The sequence below is a fragment of the Phacochoerus africanus genome, chromosome 15 (assembly GCF_016906955.1).
Source record: "Phacochoerus africanus isolate WHEZ1 chromosome 15, ROS_Pafr_v1, whole genome shotgun sequence".
NCBI classification, from domain to species: Eukaryota; Metazoa; Chordata; class Mammalia; order Artiodactyla; family Suidae; genus Phacochoerus; species Phacochoerus africanus.
In genome coordinates, this window is record NC_062558.1 from 40,760,070 (window position 1) to 40,783,510 (window position 23,441).

At 48.3% G+C, this 23,441-nt stretch overlaps 1 protein-coding gene and 1 long non-coding RNA gene across 2 annotated transcripts; one reads left to right on the top strand and one right to left on the bottom strand.

Annotated features, from left to right (window-relative positions):
* Nucleotides 1–3,309: 3,309 nt before the first annotated feature.
* Nucleotides 3,310–8,455, bottom strand: LOC125115963 (uncharacterized). The gene is made up of 2 exons (XR_007132213.1): nucleotides 8,278–8,455; nucleotides 3,310–3,684 (listed from the first exon to the last, which is right to left on the bottom strand). It is a non-coding gene; the product is annotated as an uncharacterized LOC125115963 (long non-coding RNA).
* Nucleotides 8,456–8,507: 52 nt separating this feature from the next.
* On the top strand, nucleotides 8,508–23,372 carry UNC119B (unc-119 lipid binding chaperone B). The gene is made up of 5 exons (XM_047760761.1): nucleotides 8,508–8,794; nucleotides 12,022–12,135; nucleotides 16,963–17,077; nucleotides 17,206–17,378; nucleotides 19,917–23,372. Exons 1-5 carry the CDS (start codon nucleotides 8,551–8,553, stop codon nucleotides 20,027–20,029), a joined length of 759 nt encoding a protein of 252 aa, XP_047616717.1. The 5' UTR covers nucleotides 8,508–8,550; the 3' UTR covers nucleotides 20,030–23,372.
* The last annotated feature ends 69 nt before the right edge of the window (nucleotides 23,373–23,441 follow it).

The window sequence follows — 23,441 nt, forward strand, 5'->3', positions numbered from 1 at the left end:
AGAATTGTGATTTGACTTCTTTTATTTTTGGAGAAGCTTCTGTTTTAAGGAATTTCTCTTCCTTCTTATCCTGCCTCTACCCTCTCCTGGGATGGCCTGGCCATGGCTTCTAGAAACTCAGTTGAACTTCAGAAAACAGCAGCAGTATTTTCCCTTTCCTAGCACTTAAATTCCTTTCCCTAGAAATCCAGCTCACCTTGGGAAGCCCAGAGGGAAGAATCAGCAGGTTCTCCACCCTCCCTGGGGTTTAGGGAAGGACCCACCCGGTCAGCACAGTGCCTTTTCCTCCCCTGCTCTGAGCCAGGGTGGGCGTTCCCTCTTGATTCAGGTCTGGGCAGGGGGTCTTACAGTCTCTGCTGTGGGACTGCTTCCCCGTCCCTTCCTTCCCCTCCCCTTTGCTGGCCGGCTCTGACCTAATTCAAGTGTCTTCTTGCCTCGAGGAGCCTTAATGGCATCAAGTGGCAATACTGTCCTCCATGCCTCTCCAAAAGGACCTGGGAGAGCAGGTGAGCTTTCCAGAGTGAGAGCCCAATAGATGCTCTTGTTTTTAAAAAACAATGTGAGGAGGGTGGGTAAGCTTCGGGCCTCCTTCTGCCTCAGCCCTGGGGGAAGGAACCTAGGGCAAGGCTAAGGGATGGTACGGAAGCAGAACTAGAAACACCCAGGGTTGGTTCAGAAATCTTAGAAGAAATCTGCTCCTCTTCTCTGTAAAGATGTAATTAGGGATCAAAGAGCGCTAAGACAATTGCAAAGAAGCCTTAATGTTCAAGCTTCAGAGAGATCAGAGTAATTTTTCCCTTTCAGTCCGAGCTAGGACTCTTTCTGCATTTAGACACCTTCTGGGGCAAGAGGGCTAGATTGCCTCATTTTGTTACAAGACTAGATTGGCACCAGTGGGTCTGCTGCCCAGCAAGGGTGTGTTGTTCTTCTCTGTATGTGGGTAGCTCGCTGCCGATCCGGTGTGTCCTTGCCCAGCTGCCTGTGGCTAGCTTGCTTCAGGTTGCCAAATTATTTTGATAAGGGCAGATGATTTGGAGACTGGCTGTTGGCAGGAAGAGAGCAGAATGGATCTTTTGGGATGGGTTCCCTGTCCCCCCGCCACCACCCCCACAAACCCTCCAGGAGTAGAAAAACCAGGAGCCAGGATTGTGGTGGCAGCCAGGGAAACTGTAGTGCCTGTTGGAGTTGGCAGAGAGGGCCCTGGCGCCTCTCGCATCCAGGCAGGCTTGGGCGGTGGGGGCACACGGTACCAGAAACAGCAGAACTCCATTCTCGCCTCTATTTTGAGCTTCAGGGCTTCATTTCAGTATGAGGAAAAACAACAACATTCTGAAGTGCGCTTTCCGTCCTTTTAGAGGACAACTGTCGGGAAAGGCGGGCTGGGTTGCCAGGTGGGAGGGGAGGGTTGGCAGGGAAAGGCCTTACGGCAGAACCAGGAACGAGATTCTGGACTCCGCTCTTCCCTGGTGTGTCATGATCCAGGGAATGAAAAGAAATTTGACCCTGGACGCATTCCCTCCTTGGATTTCCCTTCCACCAAGTTCTCCCACGCTCGGACCAGCTGCTCATTCAGAGCTGAGGGCAGCCTCTTGTGCAACCATTACTGGCCTACCCTGGCTTGTCAGGAAGCCCACCACCCCGCCGCTCTAGAAGGGGCCTGGCTTCTCTGTTCTGTACCAAGTACTGGAGAATAGTGTCAGGTTCTTAGTCACCCCTGTAGCTCCTACTCTTGATTCCCATCTTCTCCTGGCAGAGGCCAAACCCACTCTCTGTCTGTAGCCACAATATGCATTTGCAGCGACACAGCGAGATGTGATTGAGGGGCTTTGAACCTGGCTGGCCCGGGCAAGCTGTGGGGGCGGACAGAGCTGTCTTTCCTTCTGGGCTGTTTCCATCTGTCCCTATCCCTTCCACGTCCCACCCCACTCCCACCAAAAGTAAAAAAAAAAAAAAAAATCAGGATGTTTTTCACTGTCCATTGCTTTGTGTTTTAATAAACAATTTGCAGTGACACTCTGTTGGCATTGAGTTTGAACTTGAATGCAAAGAGGTGAGGTGATGGGGGGGAGGGGTGGGGGAAGAGGGAGACCCAGGGGTGGTCTTGTCCTCTAAGGGTCCTCCTGTAATGAGTCTGGGAGTGTTTGTCTTTTGCTTTCCTTTCCACCCGGATGTTTGGTTAAGGGAACAAAGTTTCGTAAAGTGCTGCCTGGCCGTTTCAACCAGCGGCGCATTCAAGGAAAAAGTAAATATTTGTTTTGTTTCCACTTTCACTGGAACACCAGGCCATGACTATCATTTCCAAGGTACCCTGAGCCTGTAGCTGCCTCCCCTCTCAGCTTCCAGGAGAGCCTCTGGACAGACTAAGCCATGGGACAGTTTTCTCTTTCTCCTTTCCTGGTGTGTTGTCAGTGTTGATGGTGAAAGGGGCAGAAAGAGCAGGAAGGATTCTTTTTGCCTATAATTTATCCATCACATTTTATAACTTAGGAGCATGAAGCTCAAAAATTTTTAGTAATTTACCCCAGGCTAATCAGTAAATGATCAAGCCAGGATTCAAACCCAGTCCATCTGCAAAGCCCATGTTCCTTCTAAGGCTATAAGAGTAATAATTACAGATATCTTTTATTGAGGCTTTGGAATGGGCCAGGCACAAGGCTAAGTACTTTTACAGATGTTATCTCTGTTTCATCTTCAACAAACCAGTTGGCATTTGGCCTTGAAGAGGTGCAGTGACTTGCCCAAGGCCACACAGCTAGCAAAAGGCCCGGGCTAAGATTTGACACCAGGACTCTCGCTCTTAATCTTCACTCTCTGCTGCCTTCCATTCCCCCTAATGCTGTGTGCTGGGTTTCTTCAGGCAGAAATGGAGGCTGCTGGTTTGGGGAGCTTGGCCTCCCTCCGATATCCCTTGAAGGGCGCTCAGCTCCAAGAATGAAGCCAGTGTTGACGGAGTCTGTTCTCAGGGCTCAAATAAGCCAGGAGGCCCACAGAGCCTCTTTCTTAGCTTGAGCCCACCCATAACTGGAGTTCTTTACTAATTTAGACTTGGCTGTTACTATTTCAAGTAGCTTCGCCTGAGCTGCCAAACAGGGAAGAGACCTGAAGAAGCCCTGCTCAAGGGACTCTGCAGGGAGGGAAATTGTCTGACAAGATCTTGGGCCAAGTGCTGGGGGTTGGGTTAAACCACTCTTGGGTCCAGATCTTAATCTCACTAAGGAAATCAGTCTCCCGGTTGGCTGGAGCCGGTGAGTCGGACCTTTCTCCATACTTAGTACCCCACGCCCGTCCACCCCCAATAAAGGAAGAGAGTTGAGTTTTTCCAACATTTACTGGAAAGCTTGTTGCCATAGTAATGGTGAGGGGTCAAAGCAGAAGGGAGGTGGAGCCGGCATGCTTCTGCTCTCTAGCAACCTGAGATGGTAGGCACCTCATGGCCGTACTCAGTTTTGTTTATTGATAACCATTTACATTACTAAAAAATTACTACACTTGGGTCTCGTCCTAGCTCTCTTTCCCGGGTCTTCGCAAGGCTTCCAGTTGACTCCATCTGTTGCTTCCTCAAGCCTTGGTCCCCAGTTCAGTTCCTCTCTCCTCTGACTGACGTAACTGTGCTCTTTGGTCACTGCACTGTCCCATCCAGCTCCATGGCTTCTCCCTGCCCAGGATGCCTTCAGCTGAGGGGTCCTGAAGAAAGAGATCACTTAAATATATTGCCATAGCAATCATTCACGAGACCCTCTAACTGGTGTCAACAGAGTGCTTTCTGTTGCTATTTTGATCTCCTTTTCACAACAATCCTGGGAAAGATGAATAACTAGCCTGACGTATAAATAAGGAAACATGGAGTTTCCATCGTGGCTCAGTGGTTAATGAATCCAACTAGGCACCATGAGGTTGCAGGTTCGATCCCTGGCCTCGCTCAGTGGGTTAAGGATCCGGCGTGGCCGTGAGCTGTGGTGTAGGTCACAGACGCAGCTCGGATCCCACATTGCTGTGGCTGTGGTGTAGGCCGGCGGCTACAGCTCTGATTCGATCCCTAGCCTGGAAACCTCCATATGCCGAGAGAGCGGCCCTAGAAAAGGCAAAAAGACAAAACAAACAAAACAAAGGCTCAGAGGGCATATATGACCTGCCCAAAGTCACATAGCTGGTGAGTGGCAGGGTGAGAACTGGAACTCAACTCTGTCTAACATTACAGTGCTCTTAACATCGTGGAGTAATTTTCTTTGGCCATGCTCATGGCGTGTAGAAGTTCCTGGGGCCAGGGATTGAACTCAGGCCACAGCAGTGACCCAAGCCACTGCAGTAGCAATACTGGACCCTTAACCTACCGTGCCACAAGGGAACTCCTCAATGTACCTTTTTTTTTTTTTGTCCTTTTGCCTTTTCTTGAGCCATTCCCACGGCATATGGAGGCTCCCAGGCTAGGGGTCTAATGGGAGCTGTAGCCACCGGCCTACGCCAGAGCCACAGCAACGCTGGATCCGAGCCGTGTCTGCCACCCACACCACAGCTCATGGTAACTCCGGATCCTTAACTCACTGAGCAAGGCCAGGGATCAAACCCACAACCTCATGGTTCCTTGTCGGATTCGTTAACCACTGCACCACGATGGGAACTCCTCGATGTACTATTTTTAAGAAAGAACCTTTTGACTGTAGAGAACTGATGAAGATGAGTGAGGGTTACATGGCAGATTATCATTATTCTTCCTTTGAAAAAGAAAGTAACCTTCTAAGACTTGGTGATACAAAATGCATAAGTACATTAGAAAAAATCATATGGGGTGCAGAAGGTGAAAACTCATCTTTCTTAGTCCTACCTCTTTAATCCCTGGAGGATAATTAATATAGGTGACAGTTTGGTGTGTATCTTTCATTTTATATGTATTTATATATATGTACATACACATGTATTTACATATCTGATGTGCACATGTGCAAGTATTCCTTTAGCATGCCATTAAGGAATTACTGAATTTGGTAGTATCATGCACTGAAAATTTTGAAAGCTCTGCCCTCAACAAGGCTTCGTGAATTTCCACTCACCAGTCTTTGTGCTGTATGACTTTGGAATATGCCACGAATCCTTTTTGGAAACAGATGGGATATAAATAATAAATTAATGCTTTTAAAAAAGAGCCCTCAGGGAATTCCCTGGTGGCCTACTGGTTAAGGATTCGGCATTGTCACTACAGGGGCTGGGGTTCGATCCCTAGCCCAGGAACTTCCTCATGCCATGGGCATGGCCAAACAAACGAACAGCCCACAGCCATGGAGAGAAGTGACGGGTAGTAGGGAAATTACTAGTTCTCATTTCCTCAGACCACTGGGCCTGCCTTTGGTCTCAGCCATGACTCCCTGATTCGATGGATGCTGCCTTTAGGGGGGGCTGCAGGAAGGAGGATGGGACTCTGTAGAAAAAAGCCCTCTGATGTCTTGCTTGCCTTGGCTGCACCAGCTCTGGGCCACACCTGCCTGTGCTGTTTTGAGGCAGACTGCCTGGTTACTCTGGGACTGCCCTTGAAAACAGCCACTGTCACACCTCTTTTAGTGAGTGAGGGAAAAAAACAGCCGAAGGAGAGTGACCTGAAAAGCACCAAGCTGGGGTGAAAGGGAAGCCAGCCTTTCTACTCCAGTCTTCCCACGTCTGGCCCAGGGAGACATTAGGGTTGCTATTTAATGTGGTGAATCTCTACTTTCCCTTTTCTACCAAACAGGTTATTAGTATATGTACTTTTCAAAAGACATTTTTTAAAAAGAGCCTTTTGACATACCTATTCAGAGAGAAGCAGAGGCAGATGGGAGGTTACAGCCCTAATCTTTCCTACTCCTTTTTAAAAAGGTATATACACACAGAAAGACATATTTCTTTCTTTTTTTGTGTGTTTTCTATTTTCCTAAAGGCATAGTCTTTCCTTTTAACCACAGTTCATAGGTAGTTACCAGATAGAGTACAGGCCCCAACTCTCTTATATGGCAGTATTTATTTACATTTTCTTGAACAGAAAAAAGTGATCAAGTTTGAGTTTGCTTTTAAATTTTAAGAAATAAGAAAGCGGGAGTTTCTATCATGGTGCAGCAGAAACGAATCCAACTAGGAACCATGAGGTTGTGGGTTTGATTCCTGGCCTTGTTCAGTGGGTTAAGGATCTGGCATTGCCGTGAGCTGTAGTGTAGATCGCAGATATGGCTCAGATCTGGTGTTGCTGTGGCTGTGGTGTAGGCCGGTGGCTACAGCTCCTATTCAACCCCTAACCTGGGAGCCTCCATATGCTGCAGGTACGGCCCTAAAAAACAAACAAACAAACAAAAAAACAAAAAAAAGAAAGGAAGAAAGAAAGAAAAATACAGCTACTTTAACTTAGAGTCTGCCTTTCAGATACAGGTCCCAAGTTATTTATTTATTTAAAAGTATACAAGCAGCCCATGATCATTTGCCTATTGTGATTAAGTTTTAGAAGTAGCTCTAAATAGTATCAGGCGTTCCTTTTGTGGCTCAGCATGTTAAGAACCTGACACAATATCCATGAGGATGTGAGTTTGATCCCTGGTCTTGCTCAGCAGGTTAAGAATCTGGCATTGTGGTTAGATGTGCTATTGGTTGCAGAAGTGCCTTGGATCTGCCATTGCTATGGCTGTGACATGGGCTGGCAGCTGCAGTTCTGATCCGACCCCTAACCCTGGAATTTCCACATGCCACAGGTGCGGCCCTGAAAAGGTAAATAAATAAGAAATAGTGTCAAAAGTTAATATATCCCTTTAGTGGTTTCCAATACTCTTCTCCTCAAAGAGAACCTGTCTTAACACTTCAGTGTATATCCAAACTCCTTCCTTTGCAGTTATGAATACAAATATTCACATACTGTAAAATTTTGAACAAATGGGATTATATGCCTTGTTCCCCCCCACTTAATCTATCTTTGAGATCTCTCCATACTAATACATAGAGATCAAGCTCATTCCTTGTAACAGCTGCATAACATAAGTGAATGCAACTGTAATTTATTGTAAGTTTTCAACATTATGAATGGCCATAATGGTCCTATAGCAAACATATGGTCCTATAGCAAACATCTTTGTGCATACATGTAGGCTATGTGGAATTCCAGGTAAAGGGAATCAAAACGTTTCTTATCATCCCTAAAAAGAGAAAAGGTGGGGTTCAGGTAACTCTAGTCCTGGTGCTCTGAGAACAAAGGTTCAGTGAGCAAGAGATTGTAGGAAATGGCTTCATGCTAACCCCTCACCCCTACCTTGGACATTAACAATCAAGTAGAATATTAAGGGTTCTGGAAATTCTTCAGTAACCACTCATTGCTGAGTAGTTTAAAAAGAATTGTCTGCAAAGGGTTGGACTTTAATTCTTTGTACACATCTTCAAATTTCCCTGAACTGTTTGAGAAATCCCACCCGGGTGGTAATCTCTCAAAGTCAGGTCAGCAATTAGATAGAAACTTGGTCACATACTGTTCCACCAGGCTAGGCGACTGAGATGGAGTCAGGATTGGATTTTGTCCAGGAACAAGGCAAGGCCTGTCAGCCCCTCCCAAACCCCTCATATCGGGTGAGAGGGACCCAGCAAGGCCTGCACAAATCAAGCCTTTGAGGCTGACCCAGGGAAGAGGGTGGGGTTTCACTTTGGCCTGAGACTGGCTGAGGGTGACCTAGCAGACACACTTTGCATCAGCGAGGCCCAGGCCTCCCACACAGAAGAGTATGGATCCAGAATCTCTAGAGAAGGAGCCACTTGGGGTATAAGAGGGCAGTGTCCTCCCTCCTCCCACTCACCTCCTCCAGTTGTTGAAATCATGGTTAATTTTCAAGGCTCAGGTGCAGATGTCAGCCCTGAAGCTTTCCTTCATGACCCAGACCCCTCCTGTGTACTTTGGCAGCACCTCTGCTGCAGCAATTAGCAGTCTGGTTTGGCCTCTGGTTCATTCGTACTTACTGGGCTGGTCAAGAGGAAGGGGCATCTGATGAATTATGTACTTTGCAGCCTTTCCCAACAAAGTGGGAGCTCCATAGTGAAGCGATGTACAGGTCTTCCTTCACACATTCATTTAATCATTATTGAGCACTTACCATGTGTCAGGCATTAGCTAGACTACCCAAATACAGTGGTGAACAAGGCGGACCCAAGCCTTGCCCTCTCTCCTATTCTTATATTCCCTGCAGCCCAGACCAGTGTCTAGCCCAAAGCCTGGCACAGCAGCGTTTAGGAATGGCAATCTCATTGGAAAGCTGCCTTTGCATAGCAAGCACTGTCTTAACTTACCTTCTAGGCTACAGATGAACAAACACTTTCTCAAGATGCCTTGTTTACAGCTTATATGACGGAAAGTCATTTGACTGTACGAAATATTTTTTTAAACATTCGAGGAGATCTGGAGTACTAAGGTACCAGCCACCTGACTTGACCGACGCGGGCGAGAAGGCGGTGGCGACACCGCCCGCAGACCCCGCCCCGGCCCCGCCCCCGGCCCCGCCCCGCCCCCGCTCTCCATAGTTACGGCGCTGCGGAGGCGGCGGCCATCTTGGCGGCGGAGAGATGAGTGGGTCGTACTCGAAGGCTGCGGCCGTGGGGTCCGCGGCTGGGCCCGGGGGGCTAGTGGCTGGCAAGGAAGAGAAAAAGAAGGCGGGCGGCGGCGTCCTGAATCGGCTCAAGGCGCGGCGGCAGGCACCCCACCACGCGGCCGACGACGGCATCGGGGCAGTGGTCACGGAGCAGGAGCTGCTGGCTCTGGACACCATCCGGCCCGACCACGTCCTGCGCCTCAGCCGGGTCACCGAGAGTGAGTGCAGGGCCGGCCGCGCCCTCCCCTCGTGTCAGGCCCCGGGCCCCTTGTAGGCTTCGGCGGAGCCGGCCGCTGACCGCTCGCCCAGCCGCCGGGGGTCCACCCAAGCGCCCCCGACCGGCCAGGCCGCGCTGCCCACTGCTCCGCCCGGCTGGGTCTGCGCTGCCCACCCTCAACTAGACCTGATTGGGAGGGGTTTTCCTTGAGCTTGTTCTCCCCCGAGTCCCGCCATGCCAGGCTTCTCCGTGGCCGGCCCCTCAGCTGGATCTGTTTGGGTAGGGAGCCCCCTTAGCTTCCTGAGTGCGCCCCTGTCCCCCAGCTATCAGTGAAGTTCCTGTTCAGCTAGTCCGCCTCAACCTGACTGCTGCCAGCTTCTGCAGCCCTCTGCCAGTCCAGACCCCTACCTGCTTTCTCTACCTTTCTCTCCACTCCGGGCCCCTGACAGCCCCTCCCTCCTTTCCAGCCTGCCTTTGGCCCCCTACCTCTTTGAGTCCCAAGCGTTGCCCCTTTGTGTACAGATGGGTTCTTCCTTCCTCAAATATATTGCTGTGGCATTTCATGCAAATTTAAAACTGCCGCATAAAATAAAGTTTCAGTTTACTGACAAAATCCAAAATGTGAATCCTGCTTTTGACCCTTATTCTAGTAAATTAAGATGTCAGGATGTTGGAAATGTGTTTCTTGAATAAAATGCAACCATCCTACACCTTTTCATTGGTAGAAGGGAAGAAATATATAACCCACCTTCTGTCCTGGACTTCCTCTCTTTTTCTGTTCTCTTCCAGGCCAAGCCCTGACTTGGATGCCTTTTCTCTTGCTACTGTTTCTCCCTAAAAGAGTTTGCAGTCGGTTGGTTAGATCCTGTTTGCCCAGCCCATCCACCCTCTCCTCCAGACTTATAGCCCTGAAGCACTAGTGCTTCCTTGATGGATTATGGCTGCTGTCCTGTCATTTGCTGAGTTGCTTTAGTCCACAGGCCAGGGGTGCTCAGGTGTACCTCAGGGAGCCAGAGGCCACGCCAGTGATTTGAGGATGGCAGTTTGGGGAGATGGGCCTTGGTCCAGCCTGGATGAAAGGGAATTCCCATCTCCTAAACTAGTTTTAATTTGATTTTAGATATGTTCGTTACCTCCATTTTCCATCACTATATGGGTTGGGACTGTCCTTTGCATCCATGAATATATCTTTAGAAGGTCTTGCTATTCTGTTTCATTGACACATTGTGAAGAAGCTGCTTCTGTTCTGACCCAGTTTTCATTTGGGGCTCTGAAGTCTCTGAAATGCTCATCACCTCACCTTTCTTACCTCACGTTTTCCCCTGATATCAAAGGTGAACTAGGCCACTCTATTCACCCACCCCCGCCCCCCACCTCTCCTTGGCATATGGAGTTCCCAGGCCACACAGTTGTGACCTATGCTGCAGCTGCAGCTACGCTGGATCCTTAACCCATTGTACCAGGCCAGGGATCGAACTTTAGTACCAGCACTCCAGAGACACCTTCAGTCCTGTTGCAATAGGCCACCTTAATGTCTGACCCTAAGCAGCATTTTGGGGTGGGGGAGCACTCAGGTCCTAAAAAGGAACTTGAGATTGGTCTTATTGCTCAAACCCACCTCAGAAGCTTATTGGAGAAAGTCACAAGTCAGCTTGGTGACCTCTGGATTTTGTTACTTTTTTTTTTTTTCTTTTGCTATTTTAGGGCCTCACCCATGGCATATGGAGGTTCCCAGGCTAGGGGTCAAATTAGAGCTGTAGCTGCTGGCCTATGTCACAGCCACAGCAACTCCAAGCCGTATCTGCAACCTACACCACAGCTCACAGCAATGCCAGATCCTTAACCCACTGAGTGAGGTCAGGGATTGAACCTGCATCCTCATGGATCCTAGTCGGGTTGGTTAAACCACTGAGCCATAAAAGGAACTCCTTTATTACTCTTCTTAAAGTCTGTTCTATTCAGCAGGTTATTTATTGAGTACCCTTTAAAGATGCAGAGCCAACTTCAGCACTTTGGGGAGTTACAGAATAATCAGTGGCTCCCAAGTTTGTCATCTTATTGGAGAGAGAGTTTGTAAAACATGAAACAGGAGTTCCCATGGTGGCTCAGCGGAAATAAATCTCACTAGCATCCATGAGGACACAGTTTGGTCCCTGGCCTTGCTCAGTGGGTTAAGGATCCAGTGTTGCCATGAGCTGTGGTGTAGGTCACAGACATAGTTTAGATTTGGCGTTGCTGTGACTGTGACATAGGCCAGTGGCTATAGCTCCGATTCGACCTCCATATGCCACAGGTGCAGCCCTAAAAAGACCCCCCCCCCCAAAAAAAAGTAAAACATGAAACAACTAACATAAGCAGGCAATATAAGATAAAGTGTCAGAGTGAGTTGTGGAGAAGATACCCTCAGGAGTCATAGCAGAAAGAAAGCAATGACATTTGCTATGATCAGTACTGTATCGATTAGCTGATCAGGTTGTTGTAGGCTCTCCCTCACTTTGGCCTCTTGCACCCACCTCTGCCCAGCACATCTGTCTTGCCACCTGTGTAGGTATGGCCTACCACCTGATTTTGTGCAGCCTACAAGCTAAGAATGGTTTTTACCTTTTTAAATGGTTGGAAAAAACGTATCTTGGGAAACATGGGTATATAAAATTCTTCAGTGTCCATAGTTTAATGGAATACAACCATGCTGATTGATTTGTGTGTTTGTGGCTGTTACAATCACACAGTTGAGTAGTTGTGATAGTGATTGTGAGCTCAAAGCTAAATTATTCATGATCTGGCCCTTTATAGAAAAAGTTTGCTTATCTCCGCTTTGTGACACAGTCAACAAACATGCACTATATTAGCTGTTAGACCAGGATAAATGTTTTAACTGGATTTCCCAAAAAATTCTACCTCGTTGTGACATCCAAGTTGATAGACCATGAAAGGTTTGAAGGCTATTTTTGAAGCGTTTCCAAAGGAATCCCCTTTTACCATCCCTCTTTCTAAAATGTTACCATAATCTTTCATTTACACCAAGTCCATGCACTTTTTTTTCTCTCTTGAATTCCCTAATTCTCTCCACACAACTTTTGTTTATAACTTAAGAAGCAGTTTCAGGGTGTATTTTAAAGTAAATTATGTAAGAAAAAACCCTGAGTTTGCTTAAAAACTTGAGAAAGAAATGGTAGGGTCGTTTTGGATGATTATTTAACAGCATTGATCTCTCATTCTCATTTTCAGATTATTTATGCAAACCTGAAGACAACATCTACGGTATTGATTTCACCCGCTTCAAAATTCGAGATTTGGAGACAGGGACAGTGCTTTTTGAGATTGCCAAACCTTGTGTTTCAGGTAGGCCTCACAATGGTAGTGGTCACTTGACTGTTGGAGTGGAAGGTCTTTGTGGCTTGGATTTCTGTGTGCCTTTGCATCCTGTGTCCCCGAATCCCACTCCCAGTGCCTTATCCTGAAACCTGGCCTGAGGGCATTCTGGCTTGAAGCTGTGTTGAGAGGCTGCTGTTTGTTGAGTATACTCTGCTGGTTACTGCCTTCCACATCTTTCTCTTTACATCAGCTCATGTAATCCTCACACCTCTGTGAGGAGTCATTTGGCCTCATTTTACAGATTGAGAAACTGAGGTCGAGAATTTCCAAGTGACTTTCCTAAGGTCCTGTGCTCTTTCCTTTTACCATATCACCTTTCAGGGAAGGAATCCTTGAAACTAAACTCAATGAGGCGAGCCTACCTGAGCCTTGAGTCCCAGGGACACTCTGGAAGGGTGATAAGGATTGTCCAGATCATGAGGCAGTGTCTTCTCATGCTCTTTCCTTTAAATAATGTCTCAGGTTTCCCAGTAAGTCCTAGTGTGGAATTTAATCAACACCATTTTCTGGATGAACAGAGGCCCAGAGCTGTGAACTCATCTACTTAGGACTCCTTATGTTAGCTTGAATGGACACTTCCCGTGCTTGTGATGCAGTTCCAGGGTGATTCATTTCTGGCCAGGGGACCACATGTAGGCTGGAGCTCATCATTGAAGATGGAGCACCCCCTGGAGTTAGTTCTTAGAACACAAGCCCAGATAACCCTGCAGAGTATCATCCATGGTCTGTTAATGACTTTTATTTTTTTTATTTAAAAAAATTTTTTTTGCCTTCTCCGGGGCCGCTCCCACGGCACATGGAGGTTCCCAGGCCAGGGATCCATTCAGAGCTGCAGACACCGGCCTACGCCAGAGCCACAGCAACGTAGGATCCGAGCCGCATTCGAGACCAACACCACAGCCTACAGCAACACCGGATCCTCAACCCACCGAATGAGGCCAGGAATCAAACCCGCAACCTCATGGCCCCTAGTCGGATTCACCAATCACTGCGCCATGACGGGAACTCCTGTTAATGACTTTTAATTCCATCCAGTCTTTACCTTTAAGGAGCTCTATTTACTAAAAATACACTCACACTGAATCACTGCCCTCCTGCAGCACTTGTTCTGATGAGTTCAAATTCTTGAGGAGATTTGGTCTGATTCCTTTTGAATCCCATTGTGGGAGCCAGGGGTCTAGAATCTTTGGCTTTGAACCCTACTCAGTCTGGCTGCCGGTTGCTCTCGGGCTTGTCACAAGCAAAGATGTTTGATGCTAAAAAAAGACTCCTCTTGTGTTGCATCTTTGTTCAGCCTAGACCTGTTCAAAATATCCTTTCTGGACCCTGGGTGGCCACTAAAGAGGGCGCTGACTCCTTGTTCACATCAGAATGGTTTTCTGATGCATTTACAATCTTTCATTCCTGGGTTCTGGTTATGGGATGGACTAGACCAGAGCCCATTGTTACCCCTGTGGACCCTTACTCAAGTCCCACACATTGGTTTATGGCCCAGCTGCTTCCCCCTTTCCCAGGTGGCTGGAGTGTTGGGCCTGGTACGGCCTGGAATAGACCTTAGTCCAAGGCAGTGCAGTACGCCAAGGATATAGGTCAGTGTCTTCCATTTATTTATTTATGTATTCATTCATTCATTTTGCCTTTTGTCTTATTAGGGCCGCACCTGTGGCATATGGAGGTTCCCAGACTACGGTCTAATGGGAACTATAGCTGCCGGCCTACACTACAACCACAGCAATGTCAGATCCCAGCTGCATCTGTGATCTATACCACAGCTCACGGCAATGCCAGATCCTTAACCCACTGAGCGAGGCCAGGGAACCCGCAACCTCATAGTTCCTAGTTGGTTTCATTTCTGCTGTGCCACTACAGGAACTCCAGTGTCTTCCATTTAAAGAGCAAAATTAGGAGTTCCCTAGAGTTCCCGTCGTGGCACAGTGGTTAAGGAATCTGACTAGGAACCATGAGGTTGTGGGTTCAATCCCTGGCCTTGCTCAGTGGGTTAAGGATCCGGCATTGCCATGAGCTGTGGTGTAGGTCGCAGACGTGGCTTGGATCCTGCGTTCCTGTGGCGTAGTCCAGTGGCTACAGCGCCAATTAGACCCCTAGCCTGGGAACCTCTATATGCCGTGGGAAGTGACTCTAGAAAAGACAAAAAAAAAAAAAAAGGAGTTCCCTTCATGGCTTAGTGGTCAACAAACCCAACTAGGATCCATGAGGATGCGGGTTCGATCCCTGGTCTTTCACAGTGGGTTAAGGATCCGGCATTGCCATGAGCTGTGGTGTAGGTCACAGATGTGGCTCGGATCTAGTGTTGCTATGGTTGTGGCATAGGCTGGCAGTAGTAGCTCTGATTCAGCTCCTAGCTTGGGAACTTCCATATGCCGAGGGTGCGGGCCTAAAAAGCAAAAAACAAAACAAAACAAAAAAACAGAGAAAAATTATTTCTAGGAGTCTGTCTTGGCTACTTGTCCGAAATTTTTGCATTCTTTGAAGGTGCCTTTTGATTATCTTCAGTTTTGGTAGTCTGATTCTTTTGGTTAGAGGTAAGCACCTTAGCTTGGTCAGCAGCAGATCTAGTCTGTATAACACAGACCACGTCAGGGGCCTAGTACCCTACTTGTGTTTCAGGCTTCACCATTAAGATACGACCCAAGGCCCTCCCCTGACCCCCTTGGTCCCTGCCAATGACATAAAAGGCAAATAGCTCAGTGCTTAAGAATAGGACTCAGAGTTCCTGTTGTGATACAGTGGAAACGAATCCAACTAGTATCCATGAGGATGGGGATTAAATCCCTGGCCTCACTCAGTGTGTCAGGGATCCAGTATTGCCTTGAGCTCTGGTATAGGTCACAGGCTTGGCTTGGATCCTGAGTTACTATGGCTGTGACATAGGCTGGAAGCTGTAGCTCAGATTTGACCCCTAGCCTGGGAACCTCCATATGCCACAGGTGAGTCCCTAAAAAGAAAAAAAAAGTCTGATAGAGTCTCATAGACTTGGATTCACATCCTTTGAGTCTGATAGACTTGGATTTACATCCCTTCTCACTCCATCTAGTAAAGGCACACCTCATTTTATTGTGCTTTGCTTTACCATGCTTCACAGATGCTTTTTTTTTCTTTTTCTTTTTCTTTTTTTTTTTCACAAACCGAAGGTTTGTGGCAACTTTTCATTGAATAAGTTTATTGGCTCCATTTTTTTCAATAGCATTAAAATTTTTTTTTGCCTTGCACAGTGGGTTGAGCATCTGGTGTTGCCATGTGCTGTGGTGTAGGTCGCAGAGGCAGCTCGGATCCCGCATTGCTGTGGCTGTGGTGTAGGCTGGTGGCTACAGCTCCAATTGGACCCTTAGCCTGGGGATTTCCATATGCCACAGGTGCAGCTCTAAAAAGACAAAAAAAGAAAAAAAAAATTTTATTGGAATATAGTTGATTTATAATGTTGTATTAGTTTCTGGTGTATGGCAAAGTGATCCAGTTGCACTTTTTTTGTTTTTTTATGGTTTACTACAGGATATTGAATGCAGCAGCATTATTTTTGAATTAAGTCATGTACATTGTTTTTCAGTTTTTTTTTCTTTTTTACAGCTGCACATGCAGCATGTGGAAGTTCCTGGGCTAGGGGTCAAATCAGAACTGCAGGTGCCGGCCTATACCACAGCCATAGCAACAACAGATCCAAGCCACATCTGCAACCCACGCCGTAGCTTGCGGCAACACTGGATCCTTAGCCCACTGATCAAGGCCAGGGATCCTTACATCTTCACAGACGCTATGATGGGTCCTTAACCCACTGAGCCACACTGGGAACTCCCTCTTTTAAAATTTATTAAGAAAATTTTTGGAGTTCTTTTGCAGATCAGTAGGATGGGGAATCCAGTGTTGTCACTGCAGTGGCTCGGGTCGCTGCTGGCATGGGTTTGATCCCTGGCCTGGGAACTTCCACATACAATGGGTATGGCCCAAAAAAAAAAAAAAGGAAACAATTAAAAAACATTTTTTTAGGAGTTTCCATCGTGGCGCAGTGGTTAACGAATCCGACTAGGAACCATGAGGTTGCAGGTTCGGTCCCTGCCCTTGCTCAGTGGGTTAACGATCCGGCGTTGCCGTGAGCTGTGGTGTAGGTTGCAGATGCGGCTCGGATCCCGCGTTGCTGTGGCTCTGGCGTAGGCCGGTGGCTACAGCTCCGATTTGACCCCTAGCCTGGGAACCTCCATATGCCGCGGGAGCGGCCCAAGAAATAGCAACAACAACAACAACAACAACAAAGACAAAAAAAAACAAAACATTTTTTCTGCCATATCCATGGTATGCAGAAGTTCCCAGGTTGAAGACTGATCTTGAGCCATAGCGGCGACAACACTGGGTCCTTAACCCACTGTGCCACCAGGGAATGCCTAGTGTTTTTTAGACATAATGCTATTGCACATTTAATAGTGTAAAAAGAATTTTTATATGCTCTGGGAAACCAAAAAATTCTTGTGACTTGCTTTATGGTGGTCGTCTGGAACCAAAAGGGCAATATCCCCAAGGTCTGCCTATATTTCAGGGACTTTGGATGTGTTAGCTCACTTCTCCAAGCTTGAGCTTCTGGGAGTGAGAAATGGAGATGAGATGGAGACAACACCTACAGTGTTACTGTGAGGTTTCTGTGAGGCATTTAGCCCAGGGCTTGGCATCATGGCAGGTGCACAGTGAGTCTGGGCCACCCTGCTGTCGGTATCTGTCAGTGTTGATACTGCTGCTTGGTTGTGCTTTCTGCGGATATGGTGCACCCAGCTTCCTGTGCTCTTTCAGACCAGGAGGAGGAGGAGGAGGAGGAGGCAGGTGGAGATGTGGATGTCAGTGCAGGCCGCTTTGTCCGCTATCAGTTCACACCGGCATTTCTCCGCCTTCGGACCGTCGGGGCCACGTGAGTACTAGCATTTCCTGAGGGGAGAGCTATCTTCTTCACAGGGAAGAATCTTCCTCAGGTGGGTTTGGGTTTGGCTTTAGAGGAGGGAGGAGGCAAAGTTGGGCTCACAGAGATTTATTTCCCAGGGTGGAGTTCACGGTGGGAGACAAACCTGTGTCAAACTTCCGGATGATTGAACGACACTATTTCCGGGAACGCCTGCTGAAAAACTTTGATTTTGATTTTGGCTTCTGCATCCCCAGCAGTAGGAACACGTGTGAACACATCTATGAGTTCCCCCAGCTTTCTGAGGATGTCAGTATGTATCCCCTTTTACAGCATTCTAGATTCTTTGGGCTAGAAGAACAGACCTTGAAATCCATCTGGTCCAATGGCCTCATTTTGCAGAGGAGGGAAATAGTGACCTGAGGCGTCTCTAGTCATTTGACCTCAGGTTTCCTGTTGCTCCTGTCTCATGTTTGAAACCCTGACTGCCTGCATGGGAGCACGGAAGGCTTTAATAACACAGGCCATCCTTTTTAGATGCCTACTGTGGGGAGGGAGTGGCTGTGGGGGATAAGAGGAGGCCCCTGATAATCCCTGGGTGCCTTGCTGCCCGCTGTCAGTCACAGATTCCCTGTGTTCTAGTCACTGCTCCTGCTCTACACTCTGCTAGTCCTTTGCTTTTTCCTTAATCAGAACTATATGTGCAACTGTGGGCCTAGCAGAATTCTAGGTCTGAGGACCACCTCTTTCAGATTTCCTGCAAGTAGAAGGTTAATTAGATAAACTGTTAGAATAGATCCAGCAGGAAATAGAAAGCTGTTAGAGGTTTTGGAGCAGAAGGAGAGACTTGATGGAAGCAGTGTTTTAGGAAGAGGGATTCTCTAGCTCTGAGGAGAACTGGGGAAGGCACCAGAGGGGAAAGGTTGTGTAGAGGAGGAGTTGGACTTGTTTTTTGGCTGTACCCATGCCATGTGGAAATTCCTGGTGGGCCAGGGATGGAATCTGAGCCTCAGCAGCAACACCACCAGATCCTGAACCTGCTGAGCCACAGAGGAACACCTTTTTTTTTTTTTTTTTCCACATGGATTTAATGATAGAGGACAACTTTCTCGGTTCTCATGGTTTTGGTCTGGCTCTCACATTAGCACCTCCCATGTGTGATTAGGGAAATTTGTTCCAGAGCAATGAGCATGTGAGTGGACTCCTGAGAATAGTGGTGGAGTTTAGTTGGATTATGGGGAAGTGTCTACATACTCTAATTTTCTCAGAATCCCAAGTCCTTAAAATTTTCTGACAAGTGTTCTTGTGTGCATATGGAAGTTCCCAGGCTAAGCATCGAATCGGAGCTACAGCTGCCGGCCCACAGCACAGCCACGTGGGATCCAAGCTGTGTCTGCAGCCTACGCTACAGGTCATGGCAACATTGGATCCTTATACCCACTGAGCAAGGCCAAGGATCGAACCCAAATCCTCATGGATACCAGTCAGGTTTATAACCTGACGAGCCACAACAGGAACTCTGATTTTAAATTTTTATCTAAACCCATATAACTTTTCTTCTTGAAACCAAATAAGCTAAAAGAGTGTGGGGGTCAGTACTCCAGATAGAAGCTAAATAACTTTGGTCTGGGTAGGTTCAAAGGACTGAAAACTATCAGTTCACCTTTTTTTTTTTTTTGGTCTTTTTGCTATTTCTTGGGCCGCTCCTGCGGCATATGGAGGTTCCCATGCTAGGGGTCAAATCGGAGCTGTAGCCACCGGCCTACGCCAGAGCCACAGCAACGCAGGATCTGAGCCGCGTCTGCAACCTACACCACAGCTCACGGCAATGCCGGATCGTTAACCCACTGAGCAAGGGCAGGGACCGAACCTGCAACCTCATGGTTCCTAGTCGGATTCGTTAACCACTGCGCCACGACGGGAACTCCTATCAGTTCACCTTTTGAGAAGTGTGGTCAGCAATAGCATTTCCTCCGGAGGACACAACATGTAATCTTTTTTTTTTTTTTTTTAATTTTGTCTTTTCTAGGTCTGTACCAGCGGCATTCGGAGGTTCCCAGGCTAGGGGTCTAATTGGAGCTGTAGCCACCGGCCTACGCCGGAGCCACAGCAACGCCAGATCTGAGCCGAGTCTGCGACCTACGCCACAGCTCATGGCAATGCCAGATCCTTAACTCACTGAGCGAGAGACCAGGGATCGAACTCGCAACCTCATGGTTCGTAGTTGGATTCGTTAACCACCGAGCCATGGCGTGAACTCCCCAGCAGCATGTAATCATTAACTGAGAACTGACCAGAGGTAGTGACTCTCAGTTCTCTTGACTCTCCAGTCATGGTTAAAGAGGTCGGGGCAACTGCCTGAACAGAAGTTTCAATCTGGATCCCAAGACAAGCTTACCTTTTGCTGGCTCCTTTGTAAGTTAATACCTGATCATCCCTGGAGAAGCCTCCTTGCCCTGTGTCCATGGGAAGCAGGTGCAGCAAGGCACAGCTGTCTGAGTTTGGACCAGAATGTCTGGAGGTGGGGAGCAGAATACTGAGTAAACAGGCTGCTGTGGTGCATGTTGGCAAGTGGGTGAGCACCAGGCTGCTGACGGCCACTTAGGTCAGGTCACAGAGCGGGTGGCATCCTTCTGTTGAAGTGGATAGCATGGTCAGTTTGGGGCCTCTGTGGTCCCCAGTTCTCCCCAGCTCTCAAGGCCCTGGCTCCCTGACCTCATTCTGATGTATACTCACATTTTCAGGAAGGCCGGCTTAAGAATTTTAGAAGGGGTGTTGAGTTTTTTCCCATCCAGCCCACAGGGCAGACTCACACATAAGTCTTTGCTTTTTCCCTTTTCCCGACTTGCAGTTCGTCTGATGATTGAAAATCCCTATGAGACCCGTTCTGACAGCTTCTACTTTGTCGACAACAAGCTGATAATGCACAACAAGGCTGACTATGCCTATAACGGAGGCCAGTAGCTTCAGCAGGAGCAGACGGGGAGGTGCTTTGCTGTGGCCCGAATCCCTGGCACCCAGAGGTGGTTGAAGCTGCTGTCGACACACACCTAGACCTGGCCCCAGGATGCCGAGGCTGGGATGGCAGTTTCTTGTGCTCCAAAAGAGATGCCAAGCAGTGCTGTGTTTCCTTCCCCAGTTCTTTTCTTCCCTTTTCCCCTGCCCCTTAGGTTGCAGAGGTACTATGGTAAAACTTAGGATAAGACTCCTGGAATCCAGATTAAAAAAGGAAGTTTATTTTCATGCCCTCATGGCTCCTCCTGGTTGTGCTGGTGAGCCTGGGTCTTGGGGACACTGTGAGGAGCTGAGACCCACCCGCCTCACCTGTGAGGTTGCCATCAGCACCCTCTGACCTCAGCCTGTGCTTAGTCCTAAACTGGCTGGAGAGAAGCCTGAGGGGGTAGAGGGAAGGAGTGGTGTGGGAGTCGAGGCATTAGACGGGCAAGGCTGCCAAAGTGATGGAGCCCTGGCCACAGAGGCCACTTCTCTGACTTCCAGGATCCTCAGCTGGTGCTCCCTGGGCTCTGCTGAGGTTTCAGCCTGCCAGTGCCTTCCTGTTCTCCTTCTGGAGGAAAGATGAGCTTGCTCTGCTTCTCCTGGCATCTCTCCTGAAATAGAATGTAGCAGTTTTGCTCTTAGAACTGTAGTATCTCTGGAGGCCAGGGCAGGTCTCATTGTATTTTGGTATTTTATTTCCAGGCTTCTTTGGGGGAGGTTTTATAGAATGTCAGGGCTGTTCCTTGTGTATGTGATGTGCGGCTGGACTTCTGATCGTATTCATCAGGCTCCTGGGGCTAACCTGGCCCTATCTACTTTTGTACTGAAGTTGTTCCAGGAACCATCCTGGCAGGTCAGACCTAAGTCGTGCATGTTCTCTTCTCTCACACTGCCAGCTGGAGGGATTTAGGGTATTGTGAAAGAGGGAGAGCAGCTGAGACGGCCTGTCAGGGAGCTGTGTCCTCAAACACACTTCCTTGCACATCCCTCAGCCCCTTACCGGATAGACCCCTCAGCTTAGCTCCCTACAGTTGCCTGACTATGTGGGTGGATATGGGTGCGCAGCCCAAATTCCTGACCATTTGATAAAATTGTTGCCAAGATTTAGCACTAATAGGTCATGGTAGGAAGGGCTCAGGTATGTCGTGTCTGTGACCGCAGAGCCGTCTCCCTAGGTGCTTGAGAGAAAGGCCGGGTGGGGCCAGGGGGAGAAGGGCCAGTGCTTTGCCACAGAAGCCCCCCTTCCCCCGACTGCATTCCCTGACCAGTATTTCTCCCTGCTTGGACTTTCAGGCATGGGTGGCCTTGAACCTTGGTCCAGTGCTCTGTGCCAGGCCAGAGTCTGGGCAGTGTCAAATGTTGTTTCTCAGTGAGAAACACTGAGAAAACCCTGTTTAGCCCTGTACGCTGGCACTGGACCTGACCCCTGAGGGCGGGAGAGCCCAGGCTTCCAGCAGGGTAGGTTACTCATCCCCAGACCGGGGGGAATCCTGGAACTGGAGTCAGCTGCACATCCTGGTGCCTTAGGCATGGCTCCATCCCATATGCTGCCGGACAGATATCAGCACTGCCTCTTTACCTTCTCTCTCACTGGGGCTCCTCCAGCAGATTTGTGTTTATTGAGCTTCTCTGTGACAGAAGCCCAGTGGAGAGAGTTGCTACTTTTGATATTGAATTTTTATCTAGGACGTGGTTTTTGGAGGTGCCCAGAACTCTTCCAAGAGCATGTCTTTGGAACATGTCCCAGGGCAGACCAAGTCTTGTAGACTAGTGGGCTGTCCCTTATCTGGGAGGCGGGCCAGAGGGCAGAGGAAGCAGGCCTTCTGGCTTGAGTAGTGCTTTATCCTCTTCCCCAGAGCTTGCCTGAGCCTCACTGGGGACCATCTTGAGGCCGAGTGCTCAGCCTGTGCCCAGCAGTCTAGGGATTTGCCATCTTCTGCTCCTGAAGGCCTGGGGTTCTGCACTTGGTTCTCTGGATTCTTGTATCTAGCATCTCAGGAAATTTGGGGAAGCATTGCCACTCGGGTGTCAACCAGGGTCTGAAATTTCAAGCTTTCGTACCTGAACTCGGGGGAGAATTGGAAGTCATACTTTCTCTGAAAGTAGCTGAACTCATTAGAAGTTGAATCAGAAGGCCATGTTGTGAAGGCATCTGGAGTGTTCATAGCAGTTACCTTGTGGGTAATACAATAGGGGGAAAAAACCTACCTGCCTGGGGAGACCATGCCCCTCTGTTCAAAGCTGGCACCTGAGAGGCAGCTCCTGGAGGGGACACATTCCAGCAGACTGGCGGCCCAGCTGGTGCTGGGAGCCTGCCGCCTGCACCCGTTCCTCTCCTCTCTTGCTCCTGTCCCCCGGCCCTGGAATCTCCTGGCAGAGTGCCTCTCTTTTCCTGTGGAGCCTTTGAGCTAAGATGCCCTTTTAGCTTCTGCAAAGGTGATCCTGGTTTATTTCATTCTGTGTTTTTAAAAGTATACAGAGGAAATAACTGAGAGTAGTTCTTGGATAAAGTAGGTCGTCCATTCTCATATATCAGGTTTGCAGGAAAGTGGTTTTCAGGGGCACACAGGACTCCTGAAGACACTCACAGTCTTTGGGCATCCGATTCTCAAATGGGGTGGTGATCTGGGATGTGGGGGCTATCCAGAGACTGGAAATGCATGATCTGGCAGAAGCTGGGGGTCTTCGACTTGTTTTTTTAGTTGAAGTGGGACTCGTTTCTGGAATGGACTCAATAGGCTGTGTCTGATGCACACATTGGGTGACTCTTGTCTTAGCGTGTCTTGGTAGGCCCCCAGGGTACTCTTTTTTTTTTTTTTTCTTCTGTAAAGTCACCTTCTTCTGGTGGCTGTTGTCGCTCTGACATCAGTGAGGTTGGGGGAACAGGACAGTCCTCAGAGTCACAGCACAGACTTGCTGCCTGTGTGTGAGGACCCTTGATTCAGAAGGTGCTGCTTGCTGTGCCTGATGTAGGAACTTGATTGTTTCATCATCATGTTACTCACAGTCTGTTGCAGAGCATCTTAGGCAAAGGAAGGATCTGGTAGAGGTGGATCTACCCCTTGTTGTACAAAGGATCATGTAAAGTCATTGAACTTGTGAAAGTCTATTTTTTTTCCCTGTAAATCTATTTTTCACAGAATTTAAGAAACGTGAATGACCTGATCTTTCCTTCCTCCCCTTTCTCCTTCACCTAAAATCCTCATTCCAGTTTGTATTGTCTTTGTGTCCAAAGTAAACTAGGTGACTTATTTGTATAAAATGTTATTTTGCCACAAGAGACAGTAATAAAAGAAAGATTTTCACAGTATGTGTACCCTCTTTTGTCTCGTGACTGGGCCTCTTGTGTCTCGGGGTGGGGCAGGGGAGAAGTGGGAAG